This window comes from Lichenostomus cassidix, chromosome 21 (assembly GCF_008360975.1).
Source record: "Lichenostomus cassidix isolate B80296 chromosome 21, HeHo_3.0, whole genome shotgun sequence".
Taxonomy (NCBI): Eukaryota; Metazoa; Chordata; class Aves; order Passeriformes; family Meliphagidae; genus Lichenostomus; species Lichenostomus cassidix.
The window spans coordinates 1,382,426-1,410,401 of record NC_139501.1 but is presented as its reverse complement, the minus strand read 5'-3'; the positions used below and the strand labels follow the sequence as shown (position 1 = coordinate 1,410,401).

General features: G+C 53.8%; 1 protein-coding gene across 4 annotated transcripts in view; it reads right to left on the bottom strand.

Moving 5' to 3' along the window:
• The window catches only part of AGRN (agrin), a 109,204-nt gene extending 92,235 nt beyond the window's left edge, over window positions 1-16,969 (bottom strand). For 3 of the 4 annotated variants that reach the window (XM_085080174.1, XM_085080175.1, XM_085080176.1), the window contains exons 1-2: window positions 16,420-16,969; window positions 9,245-9,506 (exon numbers count right to left, since the gene is read on the bottom strand). In XM_085080174.1, coding sequence (XP_084936300.1) covers window positions 9,245-9,506; window positions 16,420-16,938 — 781 coding nt within the window. In that variant the 5' untranslated portion in view covers window positions 16,939-16,969. The remainder of the gene's footprint in view (window positions 1-9,244; window positions 9,507-16,419) is intronic. The other variant, XM_085080178.1, reaches the window with a different exon arrangement.
• Window positions 16,970-27,976: the final 11,007 nt, after the last annotated feature.

Genomic DNA, 27,976 nt, shown 5'->3' with positions numbered 1-27,976 from the left:
ACCTCTGAATTTTTTCCTCATATCCCTTGAAATTACCCAAATTCCCTGGAAGAGGAATCAGTGGCTCCTCCCTAATTTTTCCCTCATATCCCTCAAAATTGCCCAAATTCCCTGGAATTGGCACCAGTGGCACCTCCCCAATTTTCTCCTCATGTCCCTTGAAATTACCCAAATTCCCTGCAAGAGGCACCAGTTGCACCTCTAAATTTTTCCCTAATATCCCTTGAAATTACCCAAATTCCCTAGAAGAGGAATCAGTGGCTCCTCCACAATTTTTCCCTCATATCCCTCCAAATTGCCCAAATTCCCTGCAAGAGGCACCAGTTGCACCTCTAAATTTTTCCCTAATATCCCTTGAAATTGCCCAAATTCCCTGGAATAGGCACCAGAGGCACCTCCCCAATTTCCCCCTCATGTCCCTTAAAATTACCCGAATTCCCTGGAAGTGGCACGAGTGAAATTTGAGTTTCCCCCTGGCACCCCGGGCGAGCTCTGGCATTGCCCGGATTCCCGGGAAGAGGCGGGAAGAGCAGCTGGCAGCTTCCCAAGGGGAGAGGATGCCCCAGGCATGCATAGCTGGCATTCCAGGCTGGCAGGGCAGGAGCCACCTGAGCAGGAACCGTGCCAGGACAGGTCTGAGAGCTGGAAAGGGGAAAGGAAAGGGGGAAAGGAAAGGGGGAAAGGAAAGGGGGAAAGGAAAGGGGGAAAGACTGAGAAAGGGAAATGGGGAAATGCTAGGAAAGGGGGAAAGGCTGGGAAGGGAAAGAGGAAAAGGCTAGAGAAAGGCTGGGAAAGGGGGAAAGGGTGGGGAGGGAAAGGGGAAAGGCTGAGAAGATGTGTCTTCCCTGCCCTTTTAAAAGTCCCCAAATTTTTCCAGCTGGGGTGCAGAGGACTTCCAGCTGCTCAGTGTGACATAGATCTGTGCTTTCTGTGCTCAGGAAGGGACTGGGAAAACAGGCTGGGAAGGAAAACAGCTCGGGAAGGGATTGGGAAAACAAACAGGCCAGGAAAGGACTAGGAAAACAGGCTGGGAAGGAAAACAGCTCAGGAAGGAAAACAGGCTGGGAATGGACTGGGAAAAAAGCTCAGGAAGGGATTGGGACAGCAGTTCCGGAAGGGAATGGGAAAACAGCTTGGAAAGGGATTTTGGGAAAACAGCTTGGAAAGGGATTGAGAAAACAGGCCAGGAAGGAAAGCAGGCTTGGAAGGGATTGGGAAAACAGGCCAGGAAGGGACTGGAAACACAGGCTGGGAAGGGACTGGGAAAACTAACAGGCCAGGAAAGGACTAGGAAAACAAGCTGGGAATGGACTGGGAAAACAGCTCGGGAAGGGATTGGGAAAACAGCTCAGGAAGGGATTTTGAGAAAACAGGCCAGGAAAGGACTAGGAAAACAGGCTGGGAAGGGACTGGGAAAACAAACAGGCCAGGAAGGAAAACAGGCTGGGAAGGGATCAGGAAAACAACCCAGGCAGGGGCTGGAGGAAGTGGAGCAGCCTGGGGCAGGTTGTGGCAGGAAGGGCCATGCCCAGCCCTGAGAGTGAAAAACAAGGATTAGAGCCTTGGCAGCTCCCAGGGGACAGCCTGGCTTCGGAATTTTGGAATTCCCCTCTGTCCCCAGGTGCCACCGCTGCCACCTCGCCCCCTGTGCCACTTTGCGTCCCCCTTTGGGGCAGGGAGCAGAGCAGGAGTGACAATTCCTGGGTTCCCACCTGCTGGAGGGGCTGGGAGTGGATATTCCATGGAAAAGTGCCAGAGCCAGCGAGGGCTGAGCCAGCCTGTGCCATCCCACGGGCAGGAAATGAGGATTTTTGGGGATTTCCAGCGCTGGAATTGGCTGAACTTCCCTGATTTTGCCAAAGGGACCCATCGGGGATTTGCCTAATCCTCTTTCACCCTCTCTGTGTTCCCAACTCTTACACCATCCACTGGCAAGGAATTCCTCACGTGAGGAGCTGTGCCATCCCTGGGAGCATCCAGGGCCAGGCTGGATTTCCCGTCAATCCCATAAAAACATCCCAAAATCAGTGTCCTGTTCCTCCTGGGATGTTCAGAATCACTTTTCCCATGCCAGGAGCTGGATTTTCTCATCAGTCCCCCACAAATATCCCAAAATCAGTGTCCTGCTCCCCCTGGGATGCTCAGAACCACTTTCCCCATGCCAAAGACTGGATTTTCCCATAAAAATATCCCAAAATCCATGTCCTGTTCCTCCTGGGATGTTCAGAGTCACTTTCCCCATGCCAGGAGCTGGATTTTCTCATCAATCCCCCACAAATATCCCAAAATCCATGTCCTGTTCCTCCTGGAATGCTCAGAATCACTTTCCCCACACCAAGGGCTGCATTTCCTCATCAATCCCATAAAAATATCCCAAAATCCTGGGATGCTCAGGATCACTTTCCCCATGCCAGGAGCTGGATTTCCTCATCAATCCCCCACAAACATCCCAAAATCCATGTCCTGTTCCCCCTGGGATGCTCAGGACCACCTTTCCCCACGCCAGGAGGTGGATTTCCCTATTAATCCCACAAAAATATCCCAAAATCAGTGTCCTGTTCCCCTCGGGATGCTCAGAACCACCCTACCCACACCAGGGACAGGCCCCAGTGCCACCCCAGGATAGAGCCATGTCCCCAGGAGTGCCCAGGACAGCTCTCTCCTGCCCCAATCCCTCCAGCAGGGCTTTTCCTGCAGCCTGGAATTCCATCCCTGACCCTCTGCCCGAAGGTTTGGGGCAGGAAGGGAAGGGCAGGGCAGAGCCCAGGGGAGCAGCTCCATGCCAGGAGGGAGAAAGGTGGCTCAAGGTCCTTCCCAGCCCAAACCCTTCCCGGATTCCACGGGAATTCATGGAATTCTGAGCCTCTAGTCTTTCCTCTCTCCCCAATTCCACCCCAAACCCTTCCCAGATTCCATGGGAATTAATGGAATTCTGAGCCTCCAGGCTTCCCTCTCTCCCCAGTTCCACCCCAAACCCTTCCCGTGTGAGTTGGGAGCACAGAAATCCAGAGCCAGGAGGAGAAATCCAAGGAAAAGCAAAGCCCTGGGAAGTGCAGAGCTCAGCAGAAGCTCCCTGAGCCTTTTCCCTGCCGCCCTCCCTTTAATTAACGATCCCCACAAATCAAAGCTGCCGAGGCCCAGGCGGCTAATTAGCATGGCTGCGCTAACGAGGGTGGCCTAATATCCCGTGGAAAAAAAATGGAAAAGGCATTTCCAGCCCCTCAGGATGGCACAGCAGCCACTGACAGGGAGGAAAAAAGCAAAATAAAGCAGGATGGGAACAAGCAGAGCTGTGCAGACCTGGATTCTTCCTCCCAAAAAAACCAGAGGGGATCGTGGAATAGAGGAATAAAAGAGCTGGGAAGGAGAATTTCAAACCCTGAGCAGCACTGGTTCCATGGTTTTCAGCCTCTCCCGGGGTGGAAAACCATGGAATCCAAAGAAATCCACCTGAATCCAGGAGAAAAAGCACTGCCTGGTCACTGTGGGATGGTGGGAATGACCCATGGGAATCCCCCAGCAGGAAATTCCAGCCCTGAGACAGCAGTTTGTGCTGAAAAACACCAAAAAAACACCAAAAAAACACCAAAAAAACCCAAAAAAACCCCCAAAAAATCCTGGGAGGAAGGTGGATTTGCAGCCCCCCGAGCTGCTCCCAGCACTGCTCTCCCACTCCGGATTAAAATTCCGCAGGAATTTGCTAAACAAATGGAACTCTCAGCTCCTGCCGCGGCCGGGATGGTTTGCATTGCTGCGAGACGGGCAGGGAGGGAGGGAGGGACCCTGGGGTGGGGAGAGTCTGTCACTGCCTGGTGGGGACAGCGATGGGACAGGGATGGGGACAGGGATGGGGATAGGGATGGCTATAAGGGACAGGGGATAGGGATGGGGACACGATAGGGACAGGGATGGGAATAAGGGATGGGGATAGGGGATGAGGATAGGGACAGGGACACGGGACAGGGACACAGGACAGGGATGGGGACAGGATGGGGACAGGGATGGGGACAGGGATGGGGACAGGGATGGGGACAGGGATGGGGACATCGGTGGGGACACGATAGGGACAGGGATGGGGATAAGGGAATGGGGATAGGGACAGCAATGGGGACAGGGATGGGGATGGGGATAAGGGACATGGGATAGGGATGGGGACACAGTAGGGACAGGGATAGGGATGGGGATGGGGATAGGGACAAGGACACAGGACAGGGATAGGGATAGGGATGGGGACACAATAGGGACAGGGATGGGGATACGGATAGGGAACGGGGACAGTGATAGGGCAGGAATAGGGATGGGGACAGGGATGGGGATAAGGGATGCAGACAGTGACGGGGACAGGGACAGGGGACAGGAATGGGAACAGTGGTGGGGACACTATAGGGACAGAGATGGGGATAGGGGACAGCAATGGGGACAGGCACTAGGGATGGGGATAAGGGACAGGGGATAGGGATGGGGATAAGGACAGGGACAGGGATAAGAGACAGGGATAAAGGATGGGGATAAGGACACAATAGGGACAGGGATGGGGACATAATAGGGACAGGGATAAGGGATGGGGACAGGGGACAGGAATGGGACAGAGATGGGGACAGTGACAGGGACAGTGTTGGGGACAGGGCCAGGGATGGGGACAGCAACAGCAATGGGGACAGGGGATGGGGACACAATAGGGACAGGGATGGGGATAAGGACAGGGAACGGGGACAGCGATGGGGCAGCAATAGGGATGGGGACAGGGATGGGGATAAGGCATGGGGACAGGGACAGGAGACAGGAATTGGGACAGCGGTGGGGACACAATGAGACAGGGATGGGGACAGGAATGGGGATAAGGGACAGGAGTGGGGACAGGGACGGGGATAAGGGATGGAGATAGAGACAGGCACAGGGGACAGGGATGGGGATGGGATAGGGATGGGGACACAATAGGGACAGGGATGGGGATAGGGATGGGGATAGGGACACGGGACAGCAATGGGGACAGCAATGGGGACAGGGCAGAGTGGCTCCTGCAGCACTGCACCTCCCTGCCCTTCCCAGAGCATTTCCCACATCACCCCTGAGAGCAAACTCCCCCAGCCCAGGGCAGGAAGAGGCCTCAGGGCTGCCCAGAGCTGGATTTTCCCCTCTCCACTCCTTCCTTCCCCCATTCCCACATTTCCCAGCTGCTGCAGAACTCTCTCCTCCTCCTGGGACAGAGGTGTTGATGCTCTGCTTATCTCTGATCCAAACCAGAGCCCACAAGAGGAGGGAAGGAAAGGAAAAAACCCATTTTTGGGATGAAAAAACCCACAGATCAACCCCCTCCCTGGCTGCTCGGGAGCACAGGGGGATGGCAGGGCTGGATCCACGGGAACTGCAGGGCTGGGAAGGGAAGGAAGTGAGCACAGCCCGAGTCACAGATTCCCGGGAGCCTCGGGAAGGAGCCTGGGAAGGGAATTGGGAAAGAACCTGGAAGGGGAATTTACTCCCTGCTGCCTTGTAGGGAGAAAACCACTCAGGGCTGGAGGGAAAGAGGGGACAGAATAAAAGGGACAGACACAAAGGGGGGAGAGGTGTCACTGAGAGGGAGATGCTGTCACTGCTGCAGAAAACTTGGGAGGAAAAGCTGGGAGAAAAACTACCAGAGCTGCTCCTGGTGTCCCAAATCAGCCCTAGAACTACTCCTCGTATCCCAAACCATCCCCAGAGCTGCTCCTGGTGTCCCCAAGCTGCTCCTGGTGTCCCAAATCAGCCCTAGAACTATTCCTGGTGTCCCAAATCAGCCCCAGAACTGCTCCTGGTGTCCCAAACTGCCCCAGAACTGCTCCTGGTGTCCCAAAGCTGCTCCTGGTGTCCCAAACCAGCCCCAGAGCTCCTTCTGGTGTCCCAAATGAGTCCCAGAACTGCTTCTCCTGCCCCAAAGCTGCTCCTGGTGTCCCAAATTAGCCCTAGAACTACTCCTCGTGTCCCAAACCATCCCCAGATGGTTTGCTCCTGGTGCTCCAGGTTGCTCCTCGTGTCCCAAACCAGCCCTAGAATTGCTCCTCGTGTCCCAAACAGCCCCAAAACTACTCCTGGTGTCCCAAATCAGCCCCAGAACTTCTCCTCATGTCCCAGGCCAGCCCTGGGCTGAGCTCCCCTCCCAGACAAGATCCAAACATCTCGGATTTTCCCCAGCCGGAGCGACAGGCCTCGAGGACAACCCCAAACATCCGTGTTTTTCCACCCAGCCGCCTCCATTCCTCCAATTCCTTCCAAAAAAGTTTGTTTGGAAACTCCAAGAGCAGCAGCCTGGAAATGAGTCCTGGAGCTGAATTCCCAGCCTGGGAGCTCGGGGATGATTGCCAGGGTGGCAGGAGGAGCTCCCCAGGCATGGTTTGGATGGGTTTGCCAGCAGCCAGGTGGGGCTGGAAGGGCTTGGGATTGGGGAGGAAATTCATACAGAAAGATTGGGGATTCTGAAGTGTGGGAAGAGTGGGAAATCCGTGGAATGTGGACGAAAAAATGGGTGGGAGAGCAGCTGAGGGTGCCAAAATCAAAAATCCTATTTGCCCTGAGCTGGGGATCTCCCCTAAAAATGCTCAGAAAAAATTCCCCACTCACCCTCATCTCCCTCCTCTTCCTCCCTCAGAGGCAGGAAGGAGCAGCACTGGCACTTTTCTGGGATATTGCAGAATTTTCTATCCACATTTTGACAGATATTTTACATTTCCGTCCCATTTCTTACCCCCTGCTCTCCCTCCCTCTCCCAAACCCCGCTGGGTGACCCTCTGTGGTGTCACTGACCCCACCCCGCCTGGGTCATTGTCCCTGTCAGCATTCCCAGCTGGAAAAAGGGTTGTGGCCTCAGAGCTGCTGTTTGTTTGGTGTCTGTGCAGGATTCCTGCATTCCTGATCCTGTTTACTCATCTGAGCTCGGGAAATGCTCAGACGAGGATTTTTGGGGATCCAAAATCCCTTTGGGGATCCAAAATCCCTTTGGGGATCCAAAATCCCTTTGGGGATCCAAAATCCCTTTTGGGCTCCACAATCCCTTTGGGGATCCAAAATCCCTTTGGGTATCCAAAATCCCTTTTGGGCTCCTCAATCCCTTTTGGGATCCTCAACCCCCCCAAAACCCCCCCACCCCCAAACACACATAAAACTAAAAGGATCATCCTAAATCACTTGCCCATCACCCACTGACCCCAAAGACAACCCACACCAAACCAACCCCAAAAACACACAAACAAACCCAAACACCCCACACCCACACCCAAACAACCCACCCAAACCAACCCCAAACACACAAAACCAAACCCAAACACCACCCCCACACCCACACCCCAAACCAAAACCCACAACCAACAACCCAAACACACACAACCAACCAAACACCCCCACAACCCCACCCCAAAACACCAACCCACACCAAACCAACCCCAAACACACAAAAACAAAAACCCAAACACCCCCAACCCACCCCAAAACACCAAGAGCCCACAGCCCAGTGTGACCAACCCCAAACACACAGGGAAGTGCAGGATGATCCCAAATCATGTTCTGATGAAACACAGACCCCAAAGTCTGTGACAGGACCCACAGCCCAATGTGACCAACCCCAAACACACAGGGAAGTGCAGGATGATCCCAAAGAATGTTCCCATGAATCGCTGACTCCAAACTATGGGATGGGAGCTCACAGCACAATGTGACCAACCCCAAACACACACAGAACTGCAGGACGATCCTAAATCACCTTCCCATCAATCCCTGATCCCAAAACCAGCACCAGCACCCAGAGCCTAGCATGCCCAACCCCAAACACGCAGAGAAGTGCAGGATGACCCTAAATCACCACCTGCCTATCGCCCACTGACCCCAAAATCACCACCAGCACCCAGTGTGACCAACCCCAAACACACAGAGAAGTTCAGGATGATCCCAAATCATGTTCCAATCACCCACTGACCCCAAAGTCTGTGATGGGAGCTCGCAGCCCAATGTGACCAACCCCAAACATGCACAGACAGAATTCCAGGATGATCCTAAATCACCTGCCCATCAATCCCTGACCCCAAAATCAGTGCCAGGAGCCCACAGCCCAATGTGACCAACCCCAAACACACACAGAGAAGTGCAGGATGACCCTAAATCACCACCTGCCCATCAACCCCTGACCCCAAAGTCTGTGACAGGACCCACAGTCCAGTGTGGCTGACCCCAGACACTCACAGAACTGCAGGATGACCCTAAATCACCTTCCTGTCAATCCCTGACCCCAAAATCAGTGCCAAGAGCCCACAGCCCAACGTGACCAACCCCAAACACACACAGAGAAGTGCAAGATGACCCTAAATCGCCTTCCTGTCAATCCCTGACCCCAAAATCAGTGCCGGGAGTCTACAGCCCAGTGTGCCCAACCCCAAACACACACCAAGAACTGCAGGACGATCCTAAATGACCACCTGCCCATCATGCACTGACCCCAGGACCTACAGTCCAGTGTGACCCACCCCAAACACAGAGAGAGCTGCAGGATGACCCTAAATCACCTTCCCATCAATCTCTGACCCCAAAACCAGTGCCGGTACCCAGAGACCAGCGTGCCCAACCCCAAATACCCATCAAACTGCAGGATGGACCCCAAACCACCCATTCCCACTGTTCCCTGGGCACAGCAATCCCGGGAGAAGCAGCAATTCCAGGAAGGGCAGCAATCCCGGGAGAGGAATCCTGGGAGAGGTGGGAATCCCAGGAGAGGTGGGAATCCTGGGAGAGGTGGAAACCCGGGAAGAGGAATCCCAGGAGAGGCAGGAATCCCGGAAGAGGAGCCCTGGGAGGGGCAGGAACACCAGGAGAGGTGGGAATCCTGGGAAAGGAATCCCAGAAGATGTGGGAATCCCGGGAGAGGAGGAAACCTGGGAAGAGGAATCCCAGGAAGAGGAATCCCGGGAGAGGCAGGAATCCCGGGAGAGGAAAGGAACCCCAGGAGAGGTGGGAATCCCGGGAGAGGAACCCCAGGAGAGGTGGGAATCCCAGGAGAGGTGGGAATCCCGGGAAAGGAACCCCAGAACAGGCAGGAATCCTGGGAAAGGAAAGGAACCCCAGGAAGAGGTGGGAATCCAGGGAAAGGAACCCCAGGAGGAGTCAGGAACCCCAGGAGAGGTGGGAATCCCAGGAGAGGTGGGAATCCTGGGAAACGAACCCCAGAAAAGGCAGGAATCCAGGGAAAGACACCCCAGGAGGAGTCAGGCACCCCAGGAACACTCACCTTGCACGCAGTGCTCCACCTCCTCCAGGTTGCGCAGCGTGATGCGCATCAGGCTGGAGTTGAGCATCAGCTCGTTGCGGTGCGCCGGCCAGAGCGCCTGCGGGGCTGGGTTCACGAAGAAGATGCGCGTGTCCCCCGTGGCCACCTGGTTGTCACAGATCAGAGGGTCCCCGAAGCCGCCGATCACCACCTTGTTGCCGCCGTCCAGCAGGATCTCGTGGGTGACGATGTCTTTGCCCTTCAGGTAGCGCCAGACTCGCACCTGGAGGGAGGGAGGAGAGAGGTCAGGGGGCTGTTGGCACTTTCTGGGTTCCTTTTGCCTCCTTGGGCTCCTCTTTCACTCTCTGAGCTCCCATTTTCCATGGACAGTGAGCCATTCCCTGATTTTATCCCACTGGAAAATGAGCATTTCCCAGATTTGGTCCTACTGTACAATGAACCATTCCCAGATTTTATCCTACTGTACAATGAACCATTCCCAGATTTTACCCCACCAGATAATGAGCCATTCCCAGATTTCATCCCACTATACAATGAACCATTCCCAAGTTTTATCCCACTGGAAAATGAGCATTTCCCAGATCTTATCCCACTGGAGAATGAGCCATTCCCAGACTTGATCCTACTGTACAAAGAACCATTCCCAGGTTTTATCCTACTGGAGAATGAACCATTCCCAAATTCCATCCCACTCTACAATGAACCATTCCCAGATTTTACCCAACTGGACAATGAGCCATTCCCAGGCTTTATCCCACTGCACAATGAACCATTCCCAGATTTGATCCTACTGTACAATGAACCATTCCCAGATTTCATCCCATGAGAGAATGAACCATTCCAAAATTCCATCCCACTGGAAAATGAGCCATTCCCAGATTTTATCCCATTGGAGAATGAGCCATTCCCAGGTTTCATCCCACCAGACAATGAACCATTCCCTGATTTTACCCCACTGCAGAATGAACCATTCCCAGGTTTTATCCCACTGTACAATGAGCCATTCCCAGATTTTATCCCACTGGACAATAAACCATTCCCAGGTTTTATCCTATTGGAGAATGAACCATTCCCAGGTTTTACCCCATTGCAGAATGAATCATTCCCAGATTTCATCCCACCAGAGAATGAACCATTCCCAGGTTTTACCCCACTGGATATCAGCCATTCCCAGATTCCTGCCGCTGCCTGGTGTCCCCACAAACACACCGTGTCCCCCTGGATCTGTTCATACACAGAGACTCTCCTCTGTGCCAAACTCCTCCCCAGCTCTCCCCGCAGCCCCGCAGAGATCTGAGGCTGCACAGTTCACAGTTCAAATCGCGGCTGAAACCTCGCTGGGGGCTCTGGGGAGCTCAACGATCAATCTCGGGATTTGCTTTGCAGCACAACTCCAGGATTTCAGCTCAGCCCTGATCAAAGAGGCTTCAAAATTCACCCTGAACTCGAGCCAAGCTCCTCCGCGGTGTCCCCGGCAGGGTGGGACAGGGATTGGGGACATTCCTGCTGCCCCAGGAGCCACAGAGCCTCACCTGCCGAGCAGGAAAAGGGAATAAATCCAGCACTGCCTGTGCCCCGCGGGCACAAATCAACGCTGAGAACCGAGCTTGGGAGTTTATTTCTCCCTCACGCCCTCCTGTTTCTCTCACACTTTCTCCTCCGGGTGAAATATTTGGAGCAGGACCTCGGCCTTGGGGGTCTGAGCTCGCAGCCGCGTGAAAAAGCAATAAATTATCCCGATGATTATCCCAACCGCTGCACACTGCCCTGCTCTCCCGCATACCTGAGCCGCAGCGGCAGCCCAGGTGTGAGCAGGGCTGTGACAGCTCGGCTGGGAGCTGCACATGCCTCGGCTGCTCCCGGGCGTGAGAGCTCGGCTCGGCTCGGCTCGGCTCGGCTCCTCACGTGTGCCACACTCGTTTGGCCTCCAGGGGAATGGGGTCAGGGCCCGGGGGTGCTGAGCCACTCCAGAGGACCAAAACGCTGATTATTCCTATAAGGATGTGTCCCTCTCTGCACAGCCTGAATTCCCCAAAAGGAATAGGGTGAGGTCCCTGCTGGTGCTGAGCCACCCCAGAGAACCAAAATGTGGGTAATTCCTACAGGGATGTGTCCCTCCCTATACAGCCCAAATCCCCCAAAAGAAATGGGGTCAGGGCCTGGGGGTGCTGAGCCACCCCAGAGAATCAAAACGTGGATAATTCCTACAGGGATATGTTCCTCTCTGCACAGCCCGAATCCCCCAAAAGGAATGGGGGATTCTGCAGGTGCTGAGCCACCCCAGAGAACCAAAACACTGATAATTCCTGCAGGGATGTGTTCCGCCCTGCACAGCCTGAATCCCCCAAAAAGGAACGAGGTCAGGGCCTGGGGGTGCTGAGCCACCCCAGAGCACCAAAACGTGGATAATTCCTACAGGGATGTGTTCCTCTCTGCACAGCCCGAATCCTCCAGCAGGAATAGGGTCAGGGCTCCTGGGGGTGCTGAGCCACCCCACAGTACGGAGAATAATTCCTACAGAGTTGTGTTCCTCCCTGCACAGCCCAAATCCGAACTCCCAACCCCTCCTGCCCCCCAGATGTGAAGGGCACAATCCAGTCCTGTACCCCAGATGTGAAGGGCACAATTCTGTGTCACAATCCCTCCTGCCCTTCAGGTGAGAAGGACTCAATCCTGCCCTTCCTCCCCAGGTGAGAAATGCTCAATCCTGCACTCCCAACCCCTCCTGCCTCCCCAGCAGTGAGGAGCACAATCCCAAACCCAGAACCCCCTCGTGCCTCCCCAGATGTGAGGAGCACAATCCCAAATTCCCAACCCCACCTGCCTCCCCAGGTGAGAAATGCACAACCCCAAACTCCCAACCCCTCCTGCCTCCCCAGCAGTGAGGAGCACAATCCCAAACCCATAATCCCCTCCTGCCTCCCCAGGTGAGAAATGCACAACCCCAAACTCCCAACCCCACCTGCCTCCCCAGGTGAGAAATGCACAATCCCAAACTCCCAACCCCTCGTGCCTCCCCAGCTGCTCCCCAGCCTCCTCCCCGGGCCGGAGCTGCTCTCTCCCCGCAGTCAAGCCCAGACACCTTCCCGCAGCCCCACCTCCTCCTCCTCCTGCTGCTCCCGCAGCCCCAGGGCAGCCTGTGGAGGAGGCGAGCAGCGAGCAGGGCACAAACCCAGCCCCACAAAGCACACAAAAGGGGGAAAAAACCTCCTCCCGCGGGCAGAAAACACAGCCCGAGGCTGGCGCTGCGAGGTGCGAGAGGGGCATTTTCACAGCTCGGGGTTTTTTTTTTTTGGGGGGGGGAAGAAAAAAAAAAATCTGAATTCTCCCCCTGCTCTGCAGCAGATGGTAATTGGCGTTAATTGGCGTGGCTGCGGAGCTCCCCAGGAACATCAGAGTCCAGCGGCCTCCTCCCCACCCTGCTCCCTAATGAATGGATGTGGAGCCTCCAAAGCCCAGGCGATTACCTGGAGGGCATCCCATTCATCAGCGCGCACAATTAAGACTTTGTCACCGCTGACTCACCGGCGGCAGCCAAGGCTGGGGGAGAGGAGGAAGGGAGAGGGAGGAAAAAATTGGGTAGGACCTGTTTGGAAGGAGGACCCTGGGCTGGAGAGCTCTGGTTGTCCAGGGGGGGCAGAAAATATTGGATTTCAGGGGGTTTTGGAGCTGCCGGGGAGGCAGAGGGAGAGAGGAGACAACTTTATCCGGGTGGATCTTTGCGAGGGTGTGTTTAAGGGCAGCAAAAAAAATATAAAAAAATTAAAAACCCAGAAATAAAAGGATTTCCCGACATGCCAGGCAGTGCATCCCACAGTAGGGAGAGGGACCACCTGTGCAGGGACATTCCTGCCGGGAATACACCGCCGGGTTTGGTTTTGTAAATTCACAGGAGAAGTTGGAGCAAAGTCCCCTCCGGAGGAGCTGTCACTCGGGACGGGAAACACCCAGTGGGGTCACCACTAAATTTTGCCAGTTTTGGGAGATGCAAACAATAATCAGCTCTGTTTCTAACCCTTTCCCCTTTTTCGTTCCTCTCTGTGCCTTTTCCCTGCTTTTCCCCAGAACCCACCTCCCCCCAAAAATCCCCCCAAAAATGGGTTCCATTGTCCGGAACAGGATCCACATCCTTCCCCACACTTCCTACAACACACAGAACCTGATTTGTCCTATAAATAGCCTTCCTACCCATCGGGGCAGCCCCGCGTGAGGCACTCGAGGGGACAGGAAGGGACAATGCCACCCCACACCGGAGCAGCAGTCGGGAGCCTCAAATCCCATGGAAAAGCCACCCAGAACCACTTTTGGGGAATTCTGTCAGCCTGTCCCTCCTTCCCCAGCTCCCCCGGCCGCGCAGGAACGGCTGGCAGCTATTTCGGGGTGTTTATCTGAGATTAAATTCGCATTTCTCCTCTCGCTTATCTGCGGCTATCGGAGCTTTCAAAGCCGGGAGGGTTCGGAGCCGAACTGGGAAAAGGAATTCAGCGATTCGCCACGTGCCGGACCACCCAGCTCCGGGAATCCTCGGGATTTTGGGGTGTGGGCTCCAGGGAACTCCCCGCGCCCGCTGCGCCCTCGCCTTGCCCCTGCAGATAAGGGGGAAGCTGGCAGGAGATAAGGGGTCTGGGGAGTGATTCCAGGGCAGGGCAGGCGAGGGATCGAGGCAGGAATTTCCTCAGCAGGTTGGATTTATCCCAGCTCGGCAGGGGCAGGAGGCCAGCGGGAGCCTGGGGTCAGGTTTAATCCCAATTTGCTGCTGGAATTTAGGTTTTGCTAAAAAAAATATTACAAACTGCAGGGATGGCCAACCCAGCAGCAGCAAAATCCACACAATTCCGAGACTTTGGGAGATTTTAGGAGGGAAATAAGCCGAGAGCTGCTGCAGAGCTGCACATCCCCAAGTCATTGCGGCGAGGGGAGGTTTAGCTGCTTCCCCAAGTCCTTGGGACACCCCAAATCCCATCCCAAAGATATTTTCCCGTGAAATGCCGCTGGAAATGCCACAGGGTGGGCTGATGGGCAGGGAAAGGGAGCGGGGAGCAGTGTGGTGTGGAAATTCCTGAATGTCACAGCGTGACTGGAGAGCCAGCAGGATGGATGGGATATGGGATGGGATGTGGGATGGGATGTGGGATGGGATGGGATGGGATATGGGATATGGGATGGGAGAATGGGATATGGGATGGGAGAATGGGGTGCGATAATGGGGTGGGATAATGGGATATGGGGTGGGATATGGGACGGTATATGGGATATGGGATGGGATAATGGGATATGGGATGGGATAATGGGATATGGGATATGGGATGGGATAATGGGATATGGGATGGGATATGGGATATTGGGATGGGATATTGGGATGGGATAATGGGGTGGGATATGGAATATTGGGATGGGATATGAGATAATGGGATGGGATATGGGATATTGGGATATGGGACGGGGAGGAAGCTTCCCTGCTTTCCCTCTGACAGGACCGGAATGCTCTCTCAGGAGCACATCCTGACTTTTCCATGCTCTTTCAAAACCAGGAACAGGCAGCAGCAAAATCCCAAACTCCAGAGCGAGCAGCACAAACCTCTCCCTGGCACTGCTCAGGGACAGGCGGGGAGGAGAGATTCCCTTCCCGATGTAAGGAACCCAAACTGCGCTTCACCGAAAGCCACCAGGGCAGCTCCATTCCCCTCCTGGCTGCTCCAGCTGGGGATGGATTGCACCTTGCAGAGGCAGAGCTGCTGAGCAGGCAGCTTTTCCCATCCCAGTTTTCCCCATCCCGATATTTCCTATCCCAGCTTCTCCCTATCCTAGCTTTTCCCCATCCTAGCTCTTCCCATCCCAGCTTTTCCTCATCCCAGCTTTTCCTCATCCCAGCTTTTCCTTATCCCAGCTTTTCCTCATCCCAGTTTTTCCCATCCCAATTTTTCCTATCCCAGCTTCCCCCTATCCCAAATTTTCCCATCCCAGTTTTCCCCATCCCAATTTTCCTATCCCAGCTTCTCCCTATCCTAGCTTTTTCCCATCCCAGTTTTCTCCATCCCAATTTTTCCCATCTCAGCTTCTCCCTATCCCAGCTTTTCCTCATCCCAGTTTTTCCCATCCCAATTTTTCCTATGCCAGCTTCCCCCTATCCCAAATTTTCCCATCCCAGCTTCTCCCCCATCCCAGTTTTTCCCATCCCAGCTCTTCCTATCCCAGCTTTCTCCGTCTCAGCTCTTCCCATCCCAGCTCTCTCCATCCCAGTTTTTCCCACCCCACCTTCCCCTGGCCCAGCGTCCAGCTCTGCTGCTGCAAGCTGATTTCCTGCCAGCCAGCCACCTCGCTGCGCGTCCGCAGTGCGAGAAAAAGGCATTCATTCCCCACCCGGCCCTTTCCGCCTCGCCCCCCAGCACCACCGGGCCACCTCCCCGCGGCAACCTCGCGCCGGCCTCAGGTGGCCACATCCATCTGTGCCCCACAGGCCAGCGGCTGCTGGCAGCAGCTCATTAATTCTCGGCGGAGCACCCAGGATGTGCCAGACGCTCGGCAAACAGACGGTGGCTGCTGTCGCCTGGAGGGGCTGCGATCCCAGCCGCAGATGGGTCGGGGGGCGCCGGGAGCGGGCACGGGGCAGCGGCTGGGCTGGAGATGCTCGGGGGATGCTGCGGGGAAAAGTTCACCTTCCCCTCTCCCGGCCCGGCTGGGCACCGATTGTTTGCGGAGGAAAAGGGGAGGGGAGAGGAGGAAAAGGCAAGGGAAGAGCGTGTCCTTGCGAGGTTCCCGCCCCGGCAAGGGTTAAACCACCCTGCACGTTTTCTGTCAAGCGGGCGGATGGGATTTCAGGTTGTTCGGGACTTCAGCGTCTCTCGGCTTCGGGGGGAGATAACAAAACCCCACCGCCCGAGGCCAGGTCGGTGGTTAAACAATAGCTCGGGCCGCAGGAACTCGAGATGCTGCGAAAGTCAGCAGCGAGCGGCGGCCGGGGGGAGGCACGGCGGGCTCCCCGCACCTTCCCGGCAGCGGGGCGCGGAAAGTTGGGAAGCAGCTCCGCATCGCGCCGAGCAGGGAAATGCCCATAAAAAGCAACCTCCAGCCATCCCCCGCCCCGCCGCCGGACCAGCGGCAGCCTCCCCGCAGCCTAAAAACCCCCAATTCCACCCCAAACCCCGCGCGGAGGAAACCCCCCCCGGGCGGTTTACCTTGCAGGAGTAGGTGTGGTGCACCGGATCGACGTTCATGATCTCCTCCACCGTGCCCGTGAGCACCACGTTGGCCTCCTCCTCCCTGCGCTCCAGCTCCCGCTCGGGGCAGCTCGCCAAGGCCGGTCCCAGGCGCAGTCCCAGCGCCAGCAGCGCCAGCAGCGCCCGGGCACCGGCGGCCCGCGCTGTCCCCATGCTCGCGGTGGCGGTGGCGGCCCGCTGGCCGTGCCGGTGCCCCGGCGGTGCGCGCAGACAAAGCGGCCCCGCTCGCAGGCAAGCGCTGGCGCAGCCGAAAGGGCCACTTTTGTTCCAGGAGGTGAAAAGGAGGAAAGAAAGAGAGGAGGGAGGGAGGGAGGGAGGCAGCGAGGGGAGGGGAGAGCAGGGGAGGGGAGAAGGAGGAAAATCCCAGGAGGAGGAGGAGGAGGAGGAGGAGGAGGAGGAGATCTGGCTCCCCGAAGCCGCCGGGAAGCGCTCGGCGCTCGCCGCCGCGGCCCTGGAAGAAAGCGCGCAGATTTGCATGCAATCTGAATTGCTGATAAGGAGGGAGCGGGGGTTAGGGGGAGAGGAGGGAGGGAGAAAAGGAGGAAGGGAGGGAGGGAGGAAGGCAGCTCGGCCGCCCGCCCGCCCTGCTGGCAGCGCTCGGTGCGGAGCCGCCGCGAACGCCGCCCCCAGGAAAGGGAGCTCGCCTCGGGTTAATGGATAATCAGCGCCGCAACGTGAGGAGACTTTTAAAGGTGTAGGGACCGCAGCCGGCCCCGCCACCCCCTCACCGGGAGCGGCAGCTGTCCCCAGCCCTGTCCCGGGTGTCCCCAGCCCCGTCCCGGGTGTCCCCAGCCCTGTCCCGGGCTGTCCCCCCTCCATCTCGCACCCCCGAGTTTCCCTCCCGGACACCTCAGGGTTGGCAGCAAGGATGCTCCCGGTTTGTCCCCACGGGGAAACTGAGGCAGGCTTGGTCCTGCTCTGCAGGGACCCTCCGGGTGCTCCATCGAGCCACCCGCGCCGGGGACATGGCTGTCACCGCGGTTCTCGGGGCTGTGGTGCTCAGGGCTGTGCCCCGGCCGTGGCAGATTATGGAATCGTGGAACGCTCTGGGTTGGAAAACACCTTAAAACTCATCTCAGGCCACCCCCTGCCACCCAGGGACACCTTCCCCTGTCCCACGCTGCTCCCAGCCCTGTCCAGCCTGGCCTGGGACACTCCCAGGGCACGGGGGGATCTGTCCCCTCTGTCCCCCAGCGCGGTGACCTGCTGCCCTGCCGTCCCTCGGGGGCTGCGGCGCGATTTCCCCACCTGTCCCGAGCAATTAGGGCGGAGAGAAAAGGAAGAGTTAAGTGGCGCCGGGGGAGGGATATCGCTCCTGCCCTCCGTAAATTATCCATCCCCCAGAGGCGCTCGGCCAGCCTGCTTCCCCCTGATGGCACTGAACGTGACCCGGGTGAAGTTTAACCTGCCAGTGCCACCTGCCAGCCCAGGATGTGACACAGGCGTGTCGCCGGGATGAACATCCTGCCCTGGAGGCTCTGTGCCTCCATCCTGCTCGTTCCCAAAATCCCGAGAGCTCCGTGCCCTGTGGATGTCACAATCCCGTTCCTCTCCTTCTCTCATTTATTTCATTTCTAGAAATGAAACAATCTCGCTGAGTGTTCCCAGCAGCACCCCGAGGAGGATGGAGTAGCAGAGATCCCACAAATCCGCCTGGAAATATCCCACAAATCCGCCTGGAAATATCCTATAAATCCGCCTGGAAATATCCCACAAATCCGCCTGGAAATATCCCACAAATCCACCTGGAAATATCCCACAAATCCACCTGGAAACATCCCACAAATCCGCCTGGAAATATCCCACAAATCCACCTGGAAACATCCCAGCTGCCGTGGGGTTTGCATCCTGAACATTTTCTGCGTCACCCCAGGCGTTCCCACAGTTATTTGGGGTTCTTCTCGTAGCCCCACAGCTTCTCCCAGATTTTCACCCAAAAAAGTGAAATTTCATCCATTTTTCCTGCAAATGGGAATTCCCAGCTGAGCACCGAGGGAAGGCTGGCTGATCCACAGCAGGCAGAGTTTTGTCACCTCAGGGATAAAAATCACCATCAGAGAGATCATTTTGGGGAAAAAAGCAACTCAGAACCTTCTCAGGTCTGCAGGAAACCTAGCAGAGGATAACCCCAAACCTACCAGACTTTCTCACACTGCAAAACCCCAAAGAATTTCAGGGTGAAGCGACCCGAAGAAAATCCACACCATCCCATTTTCCTACCCAAAAACTTCCCCCAAAACCCTAAATTTTTGGACAAGAAGCAGTGGGGAAACTCCATCCACCCAAGCCAAGCCCAGGCCCAACAAATCCTCACCCAGGAGCTCCACAACTCCATCCCTGTTGTTGTTACAAACTCCAGCCATCAGCTAAAAATATTCCAGCGCCCTGGCAGCTGATTTTTTTTTTATTTTTTTCTTTCCTTTCCTCCCGCTGTTTTAATTATTAATTTTTATTGTATTCCTCGAGCTCTGCTGGAGTGGAAATCCCAGGAAGGAGCTCAGCTCGAGGTGGAAGGAACCAGCTGGGGATCTCTGCTCCAGCACCTCGTGGGGAGGAGGAGGAGGGCAGGAATTATTTCCGCTGGATTTGGGCAATTTTTGTGTTTGGTGAGTTCTCTCCTTTTAGCCCCACCCCGCCATCTGCTTCCGAAGCTGGGATGTGAGGAGAAAAATGGATTTCACAGCTTTTTTTTGTTGGTTTTTTTTTTCATGTTTTTGCCCCAATCTGGTCTGGTGTGGAGCAGAATTTCTCAGCTTTGTGGGGTTTTTTTGGTGGAGGTGAGATGTGAGCACCCCAACTCTCCTGGTGGAGATTTCCCAAGGAGAAGGATTTTCCCCAAAAGCAGGGAAAGAAGAAAATCACCCCCAAACCCTTTTAGGGACAATTCCCCCATGGAATTGCCGAGCTGATAAAAGGAGAAACAGGCCGAGGAGTTCGGATGTTCCTGTGAGAAAACAGAGGTGAATTCCTTGGCGAATCAACACCAAAAACAAATAAACAGCAACTCCCAAAAACACACAAACCGCCGGGGTTTATCTCAGCTCTTCCTGGTGAACTGGGGCTGGGGAAAACTGCCGGGAGCTTGGCTGGAGCTGGCTCTGGAAAATCCAAATATCCTGGGAAAGCTGCAAGGAGTTAGGCAGGGTTTGGTTCCTCGCGGTTCTGAGGGATTTTGGGAGGGAATTTTGAGGGTTTTTTGGGGGGAATGGAGAGGAGGAAAGGGAGAAGGGAAAAGGGAAAAGGGAGAAGAGAGAAGGGGAAAAGGGAGAAGGAAGAAGGGGAGAAGGAAGAAGGGGGAAAGGGGAAAAGGGAGAAGGGGAAAAAGGAAAAGGGAGAAGGGAGAAGGAGAAAAAGGAGAAGGAAGAAGGGGAAAGGGAGAAGGGAAAAGGGAGAAGGAAGAAGGAAAAAAGGGAGAAGGAAGAAGGGGAAAGGGAGAAGGAAGAAGGGGAAAGGGAGAAAGAAAAAGGAGAGAAGGGAGCAGGAAGAAGGGAGAAGGAAGAAGGGGAAAAGGGAGAAGGAAGAGGCAGGAAAGGGAGAAGATAGAAGGGGAAAAGGGAGAAGGAAGAAGGGAAAGGGGAGAAGGAAGAAAGGGAAAAGGGTTTTTTTTCCCCATCCCTTCATCCCAGTGTCCCCATCCCTGCTCCCAGTGTCCCCACTCTGCATCCCAGTGTCCCATCCCTGCATTCCACTGTCCCCATCCTGCATCCCAGTGTCCCCATCCTTCATCCCAGTGTCCCCATCCTGCTCCCAGTGTCCCATCCTGCATCCCACTGTCCCCATCCTGCATCCCACTGTCCCCATCGTCCATCCCAGTGTCCCCATCCCTGCTCCCAGTGTCCCCATCCCTGTATTCCAGTGTCCCCATCCCTCCATCCCAGTGTCCCCATCCCTGCATCCCAGTGTCCCCATCCTGCATCCCAAAGTCCCCATCCTCCATTCCAGTGTCCCCATCGTCCATCCCAGTGTCCCCATCCCTTCATCCCAGTGTCCCATCCTGCTTCCCAGTGTCCCCATCATCCCAATGTCCCCATCCCTCCATCCCAGTGTCCCCATCCCTCCATCCCAGTGTCCCCATCCCTCCATCCCAGTGTCCCCATCCTGCATCCCAAAGTCCCCATCCTCCATTCCAGTGTCCCCATCGTCCATCCCAGTGTCCCCATCCCTTCATCCCAGTGTCCCATCCTGCTTCCCAGTGTCCCCATCATCCCAATGTCCCCATCCCTCCATCCCAGTGTCCCCATCCCTCCATCCCAGTGTCCCCATCCCTCCATCCCAGTGTCCCCATCCTGCATCCCAAAGTCCCCATCCTCCATTCCAGTGTCCCCATCGTCCATCCCAGTGTCCCCATCCCTTCATCCCAGTGTCCCCATCCCTCCATCTGAGTGTCCCCATCCTGTATTCCAGTGTCCCCATCATCCATCCCAGTGTCCCCATCATCCATCCCACTGTCCCCATCCCTCCATCCCTCCCTCTCTATCTCCAATAATCCCCAAGACGATTTTTAAAGTGATTTTTTTATCCCTTTCCCTCCTTTCCCTTTCAAGTTCAATCCCTCCCGCTGCTCCCAGCTCTGCCACACGCCTTTTGTGTGACACTAAAAACCCTCCCGATGTCACCGCCGAGCAGCTGGAGCCACCTGTCCCTGGGGTGCTCCCTGTCTGCCCGGGTAATGACACCCAAATTAGCAAATCTGTTAATTAGGGCTCGGGGGGGAGCAGGACTGAGGGCTGGCAGACATCAAATATAGGGTTAACCCCGCTGGAGATTCCCAAAGGGTCGCTCTGTTGGGGCTGCAAAAATTTGGGAATGAAAAAATTTGGGAATCCAAAAATTTAGAAATCCAAAAATTTGGGAATCCAAAAACTTGGGACCCCAAAAATTTGGGAATCCAAATGCTTGGGAATCCAAAAATTCAGTCATCCAAAAGTTTGGGCATCCAAAAATTTGGTATCCAAAAATTTGGGCATCCAAAAGTTTGGGAATCCAAAAATTTGGTATCCAAAAATTTGGGCATCCAAAAACTTGGGACCCCAAAAATTTGGGTATCCACATGCTTGGGAATCGAAAAATTTAGGCATCCAAAAGTTTGGGAATCCAAAAATTTGGGAATCTGAAAATTTGGGAATCCAAAAGTTTGGGAATCCAAAAATTTAGGCATCCAAAAGTTTGGGAATCCAAAAATTTGGGAATCCAAAAACTTGGGAATCCAAAAATTTGGGCCTGCAAATCCTTGGGCATCCAAAAATTTTGAAATCCAAAAATATGGAACCCCAAAAAATTGGGAATCCAAATGCTTGGGAATCCAAAAATCTGGGCATCCATAAATTTGGTATCCAAAAATTTGGTATCCAAAAATTTGGGTATCCAAAAACTTGGGAATCCAAAAATTTTGGAATACAAAAATTTGGGCATCCAAAAATTTGGGAATCCAAAAGTTTGGGAATCCAAAAATTTGGGCATCCAAAAATTTGGGAATACAAAAATTTAGGCATCCAAAAATTTGGGAATCAAAAAACTTGGGTATCCAAAAGTTTGGGAATCCAAAAATTTGGGCATCCGAAAATTTGGGAATCCAAAAACTTGGGCACCCAAAAATTTGGGAATCCAAAAACTTGGGAATCCAAAAACTTGGGAATCCAAAAACTTGGGAATCCAAAAACTTGGGCCTGCAAATCCTTGGGCTTGCAAAAATTTGGGAATCCAAAAATTTGGGCATCCAAAAACTTGGGACCCCAAAAATTTGGGTATCCAAAAACTTGGGAATCCAAAAATTTTGGAATCCAAAAATTTGGGCATCCATAAATTTGGTATCCAAAAACTTGGGCATCCAAAAATTTTGGGAATCCAAACATTTGGGTATCCAAAAATTTAGGAATGCAAAAATTTGGGCATCTGAAAATTTGGGCATCCAAAAACTTGGGAATGAAAAAATTTGGGCATCCAAAAATTTGGGAATATGAAAACTTGGGCATCCATAAATTTTGGGCGTCCAAAAACTTGGGAATCCAAAAACTTGGGAATCCAAAAACTTGGACCTGCAAATCCTTTGGCCTGCAAAAGCCTTTCCAAAAAAAAAAAAATTCAGGAGAACACAAGGATTTATCACATCCTGGAGGGAGAAATTCGAGAATTCAGCATCTTCCTCCCCAAAATGGGGTTAAAAACTGGGAGAAAACTTCCAGCTGATCTCCTGGAATGTGGGATTAGGAACTGCCGGGATTTGGGATTTGCTCCGAGGCGTGGAGAGCAGGGAATTGTGCTGAATGTGCCCAAATTCCCTCAAATCCCAGAGAAAACCCCAAACCGCCGAGGGTTTGGAGCTTTAATGACAGGGTGGAGGAGTTTGGGATGGGCTGGGATGAAGGGCTGAGGTTACCCAGGGATTTTGGGATTTTTGGGGCCAAATCCTGGAGATCAGAGCCTCCCACAATCCTAGAAGTGTTTTAGGATGGGATGAAGGGCTGTGGTCACCAAGAATTTTGGGATTTTTGTGGTCAAATCCCAGAAATCAGAGCTCCCCACAACCCCAGAGGATGGGATGAAGGGTTGTGGTCACCCAGGGATTTGGGGATTTTTGGTCCCAAATTCCAGAAATCAGAGTCCCCTCAGCCCTAGAGGTGTTTTAGGATAGGAATGGGATGTAGGGCTTTGGTTAGCCAGGGATTTTGGGATTTTTGGGGCCAAATCCTGGAGATCAGAGCCTCCCCAGATTTTAGGATAGGATGGGATGAAGAGCTGCCATCACCAAGGATTTTGGGATTTTTTGGGGCCAAATCCCAGAGATCAGAGCTCCCCACAACCCCAGAGGTGTTTTAGGATAGGAATGGGATGAAGAGCTGCAGTCACCCAGGGATTTTGGGATTTTTAGTCCCAAATCCTGGAGATTAGAGCCTCCCCAGATTTTAGGATAGGATGGGATGAAGGGCTGTGGTCACCCAGGGATTTTGGGATTTTTAGTCCCAAATCCTGGAGATCAGAGCTCCCCCAGCCCTAGAAGAGTTTTAAGATGGGACTGGGATGAAGGGCTGTGGTCAGCAGGGATTTTGGGATTTTTAGTCCCAAATCCCGGAGATCAGAGCCCCCACAGCCCTTTTAGGGTCAGGTTTGGTGGCCCTGAACCTCCAGCAGGGTTCACAACTCAACCCCAGCTCGGCAACAAAAGCACTCAGTGAACCACAAGGAATCCTTGACCCGAAAAAAAGGGGGAAAAGGGGGAAAAAAAGGGGAAAAAGGGAAAAAAAAAGGGGAAAAAGGGAAAAAAAAATGGGAAAAAGGGAAAAAAAAAAAAGGGAAAAAGGGAAAAAAAAGGGGGAAAAGGGAAAAAAAAGAAGGAAAACCCAGCGTGAACTTGAGGGCAAACCCTCCTCCAGCACCAAATCCCAACCCCAAAAGCAGTCAGAGCTGCTGGAATCCCTCCTGCCGGAATTCCCTGTGGCCACAGAGCCTCCCAAATGCGGATTGATGGCCTCAATCCGCTCCCCGCGCTGGGAAAATATCCATTTTCCCTCGCAGAAATCCCATCCCAGCCCATTTTCCCCGAGTTTTTTCCAGCAGAAAAATCTCTCCATCCATCCCCCGCGGGCAGGGAAACATTCCCATCGCGTTCCTCCCTCTCCCGGATTGATTACAATCACGCCAGGATTAATTGGGAAAGTAAAAACGCTTGGCTGGGCGATCAATCTTCCCCCCGTTCCCTCACCTTGTCATCCGCTAATAACTGGGAAATCAAAAATTCCCCTCCTGGCTGCCTCGAGCCGCCAAATGGATTGCTGAGCTGCGTTGCTGGGAATCCTTGAAAGGGGTTTGGGAGCGGCGGGGAGAGAAATGGGATGAGCTGGGCAGGGAAAGTGCAGCCGCAGCGGTTCTGCTGCTGCCGGGCAGGGGAATGGGGCTGCAGGGCTGGGGGGGATGTGGGGCGGGATTGGGGTGTGGGGCAGGGATGGGGGATGTGGGATGTGGGGCAGGATTTGGGGTGTGGGATGTGGGGCGGGATTTGGGGTGTGGGGTGGGATTTGGGGCAGGATTGGGGATGTGGGGCAGGGATTGGGATGTGGGCAGGGATTGGGGTGTGGGGCAGGATTTGGGGTGTGGGGAAGGATTTGGGATGTGGGGAAGGATTTAGGGATGTGGGGCAGGATTTGGGGCAGGATTGGGGATGTGGGGCAGGGATGTGGGGCAGGGATGGGGGCAGATTTGGGACAGGATTTGGGATGTGGGGAAGGATGTGGGGCAGGATTTGGGGATATGGGGCAGGATTTGGGATATGGGGCAGGATTTGGGATGTGGGGCAGGATTGGGGATGTGGGGCAGGATTTGGGGTGTGGGGCAGGATTTGGGATGTGGGGCAGGATTTGGGGTGTGGGGCAGGATTTGGGATATGGGGCAGGATTTGGGATGTGGGATGTGGGGCAGGATTTGGGGTGTGGGGCAGGATTTGGGGATGTGGGGCAGGATTTCGGACGTGGGGCAGGATTGGGGGATATGGGCAGGATTTGGGATGTGGAGCAGGATTTGGGATGTAGGATATGGGGCAGGATTTGGGATGTGGGGCTGGATTTCGAGCAGGATTTGGGATGTGGGGCTGGATTTGGGGCAGGATTGGGGTGTGGGGCAGGATTTGGGATGTGGGGCAGGATTTGGGGCAGGATTGGGGATGTGGGGCAGGGATGTGGGACAGGATTTGGGGTGTGGGGCAGGATTGGGGATATGAGGCAGGGATGTTGGGCAGGATTTGGGATGTGGGGCAGGATTGGGGATGTGGGGCAGGATTGGGGATGTGGGGCAGAGATGTGGGGCAGGATTGGGGATGTGGGAATTGTGGATGAAGAGGTGTGGGGCTGAGGGATATTCCAAGGGCAATGCATGAAACCATTCCTGGTTTAAATTCCAGAGGATTTTGGACCATTTTCTACATAAGGAATTTTGTCCCAATGAAATTAGACATTCCCAATCTCTGCCCTCATCCCACCACAGAATTCCCAGGGTCTTCCCACTCTTTCCCCAGCTGTTTGGGGTCGGATTTCCCAGCTGGCCACCCCATGCCGAGGACATCTGGAGGATGTCACCAACCCTGAGAAAGCTGGAATGCCAAATTTGGCTCAGATTTGGCTCAGATTTGGCTCAAATTTGGCTCAAATTTAGCTCAGATTTAGCTCAAATTTAGCTCAGGGCCTGGCTAAAGGTTGTCCTTTAACCTTTTCCGAGGGAAATGGGGAATCATGGAATGGTTTGGGGTGGGAAGGGACCAAAAATCTGATCCCATTCCCTCCCTGCCTTCCAGGAACTCCTCCCAATATCCCACCTTGCTCCAGCCTGGACAATTCCAGGGATGAATCCTCACTTCCCTGGGCAAACCCCACTGATTTCCCTCTGCCTAGAGCTCTTTAAAATCCCAGAAATCTGGGAAATCCCAGAAATCTGGGAAACCCCAGTTCCCACCAGTGCCATCCCTGCCCCGTGCTGATCCCAGGATGTCCCCAGCTCCGTGTGACAAACAACCACAGAAGCCACAAAACCCCCCAAATCCCCCAGCAGCTCCCCGACGGAAAACCCAAACCCAACCTTGAAAGGGGAAAGTTTTAACATTCAGGGCATGCAGAGATCCAGCTTTTTTTTCCCTTTTCTCCTGTTTTTTTCGGAGCAGCCAAGGTTTTCCCAGCCCCTCCGAGAGCCCTTGGCAACCTCCGGGCAGGAGCTGGAGCCTCTCCCGGCGGGGCTGGAATGGCCAGGGGTGGGCGAGGAGGGGCAGAGCCCTCCCAAATCGCGCTTTCACACTCCCCTGACTCCGTTTCGTCCCCCCGAGCAGGATTTATCGGCGCAGGCTCTCCGGGAGATGGAGGCTTTTGTGTGGAATTTTATCCCAAAACCTCTTTCCTGCAGCTGCTGCGTGGGCAAAGGAGGAAAAATAAATAAAAAGAGAAAGAAAGAAAGAAAAAGGACACTGAAACGGAGCTTTGAAAAGCTTTCTGCTCTCTGGAAGTCGGTTTGGGAGTGACTCAGAGGGGATGAGCAGGGAGAGTTTCAGCCAGGGAGAGGGGAGGCAGAGCTGGGATGGGGATTTGCCCAGAGCTGGGCTCTGCTCGGAATTCCTGTTGGGAATTCTGGTTGGGAATTCTGGTTGGGAATTCTTGTTGGGAATTCTTGTTGGGAATTCTTGCTGGGAATTCTTGCTGGGAATTCTTGCTGGGAATTCTTGCTGGGAGTTCTTGCTCGAAATTCTTGCTGGCAATTCCTGTTGGGAATTCTTGCTGGGAATTCTTGTTGGGAATTCTTGCTGGGAATTCTTGTTGGGAATTCTTGCTTGGAATTCTTGCTGGGAATTCTTTTTCAGAATTCTTGTTGGGAATTCTAGCTCGAAATTCTTGTTCAGAATTCTTGCTCAGAATTCTTGTTCGGAATTCTGGTTGGGAATTCTTGTTGGGAGTTCTTGCTCGAAATTCTTGCTGGGAATTCTTGCTGGGAATTCTTGCTGGGAATTCCTGTTGGGAATTCTTTTTGGGAATTCTTGTTGGGAATTCTTGTTGGGAATTCTTGTTGGGAATTCTTGCTGGGAATTCTTGTTGGAAATTCTTGCTTGGAATTCTTGTTGGGAATTCTTGCTGGGAATTCTTGCTCGGAATTCTTGCTCGGAATTCTTGCTCAGAATTCTTGCTGGGAATTCTTGCTTGGAATTCTTGCTCGGAATTCTTGTTGGGAATTCTTGTTGGGAATTCTTGCTGGGAATTCTTGCTGGGAATTCTTGTTGGGAATTCTTGTTGGGAATTCTGGTTGGGAATTCTTCTCACACACGGAGCAGGGAGCAGTTAACCTCTTCCTGCCTGCCCTTCCCGGCATTCTGCCCCTTCCCTTCCCTGGTTAAAATGGGATAACTCCCAGGGTCTGCCCCGGAGAGGGTTGGGTTCCATCCGGGCAGCCAGGATGGCACCAAAAATTAGGGAATCGTTCCCAGCTCCCCTCCCGGCTCAGCTCAGGGCAGGCAGGGAGAGAGGGAGCAGGAAAAAGGGATCTGAGGCTGCTCTGCACCTCCCGACCTGGGGATGAGCGGGATTTGGGGAGGAATCACATCCACAGGGATGCAGCAGGCTGGGAAATGAAAATAAGGGAAAATGTAAGGGAAAATATAAGGAAAAATATAAGGAAAAATAAGGAAAAATAAGGAAAAATAAAATAAGGAAAGGTAAGGAAAAATAATAAGGAAAAATAAGGAAAAATAAGGAAAAATAAATAAGGAAAAATAATAAGGAAAAATAATAAGGAAAAATAATAAGGAAAAATAATAAGGAAAAATAATAAGGAAAAATAAGGAAAGATAAGGAAAAATAAGGAAAAATAAGGAAAAGAGAGGGAATTAGCAGCTGGAGGTTCAGCCGTGGGCAGGTTAAAGAGGATGGAGAGATGGATGGATGGATGGATGGATGGATGGATGGATGGATGGGAGGATGGATGGATGGATGGATGGATGGATGGATTTATGGATAGAGGAGAGCAGCCTGCTCCTTCCCCTGGATCTCTGTTG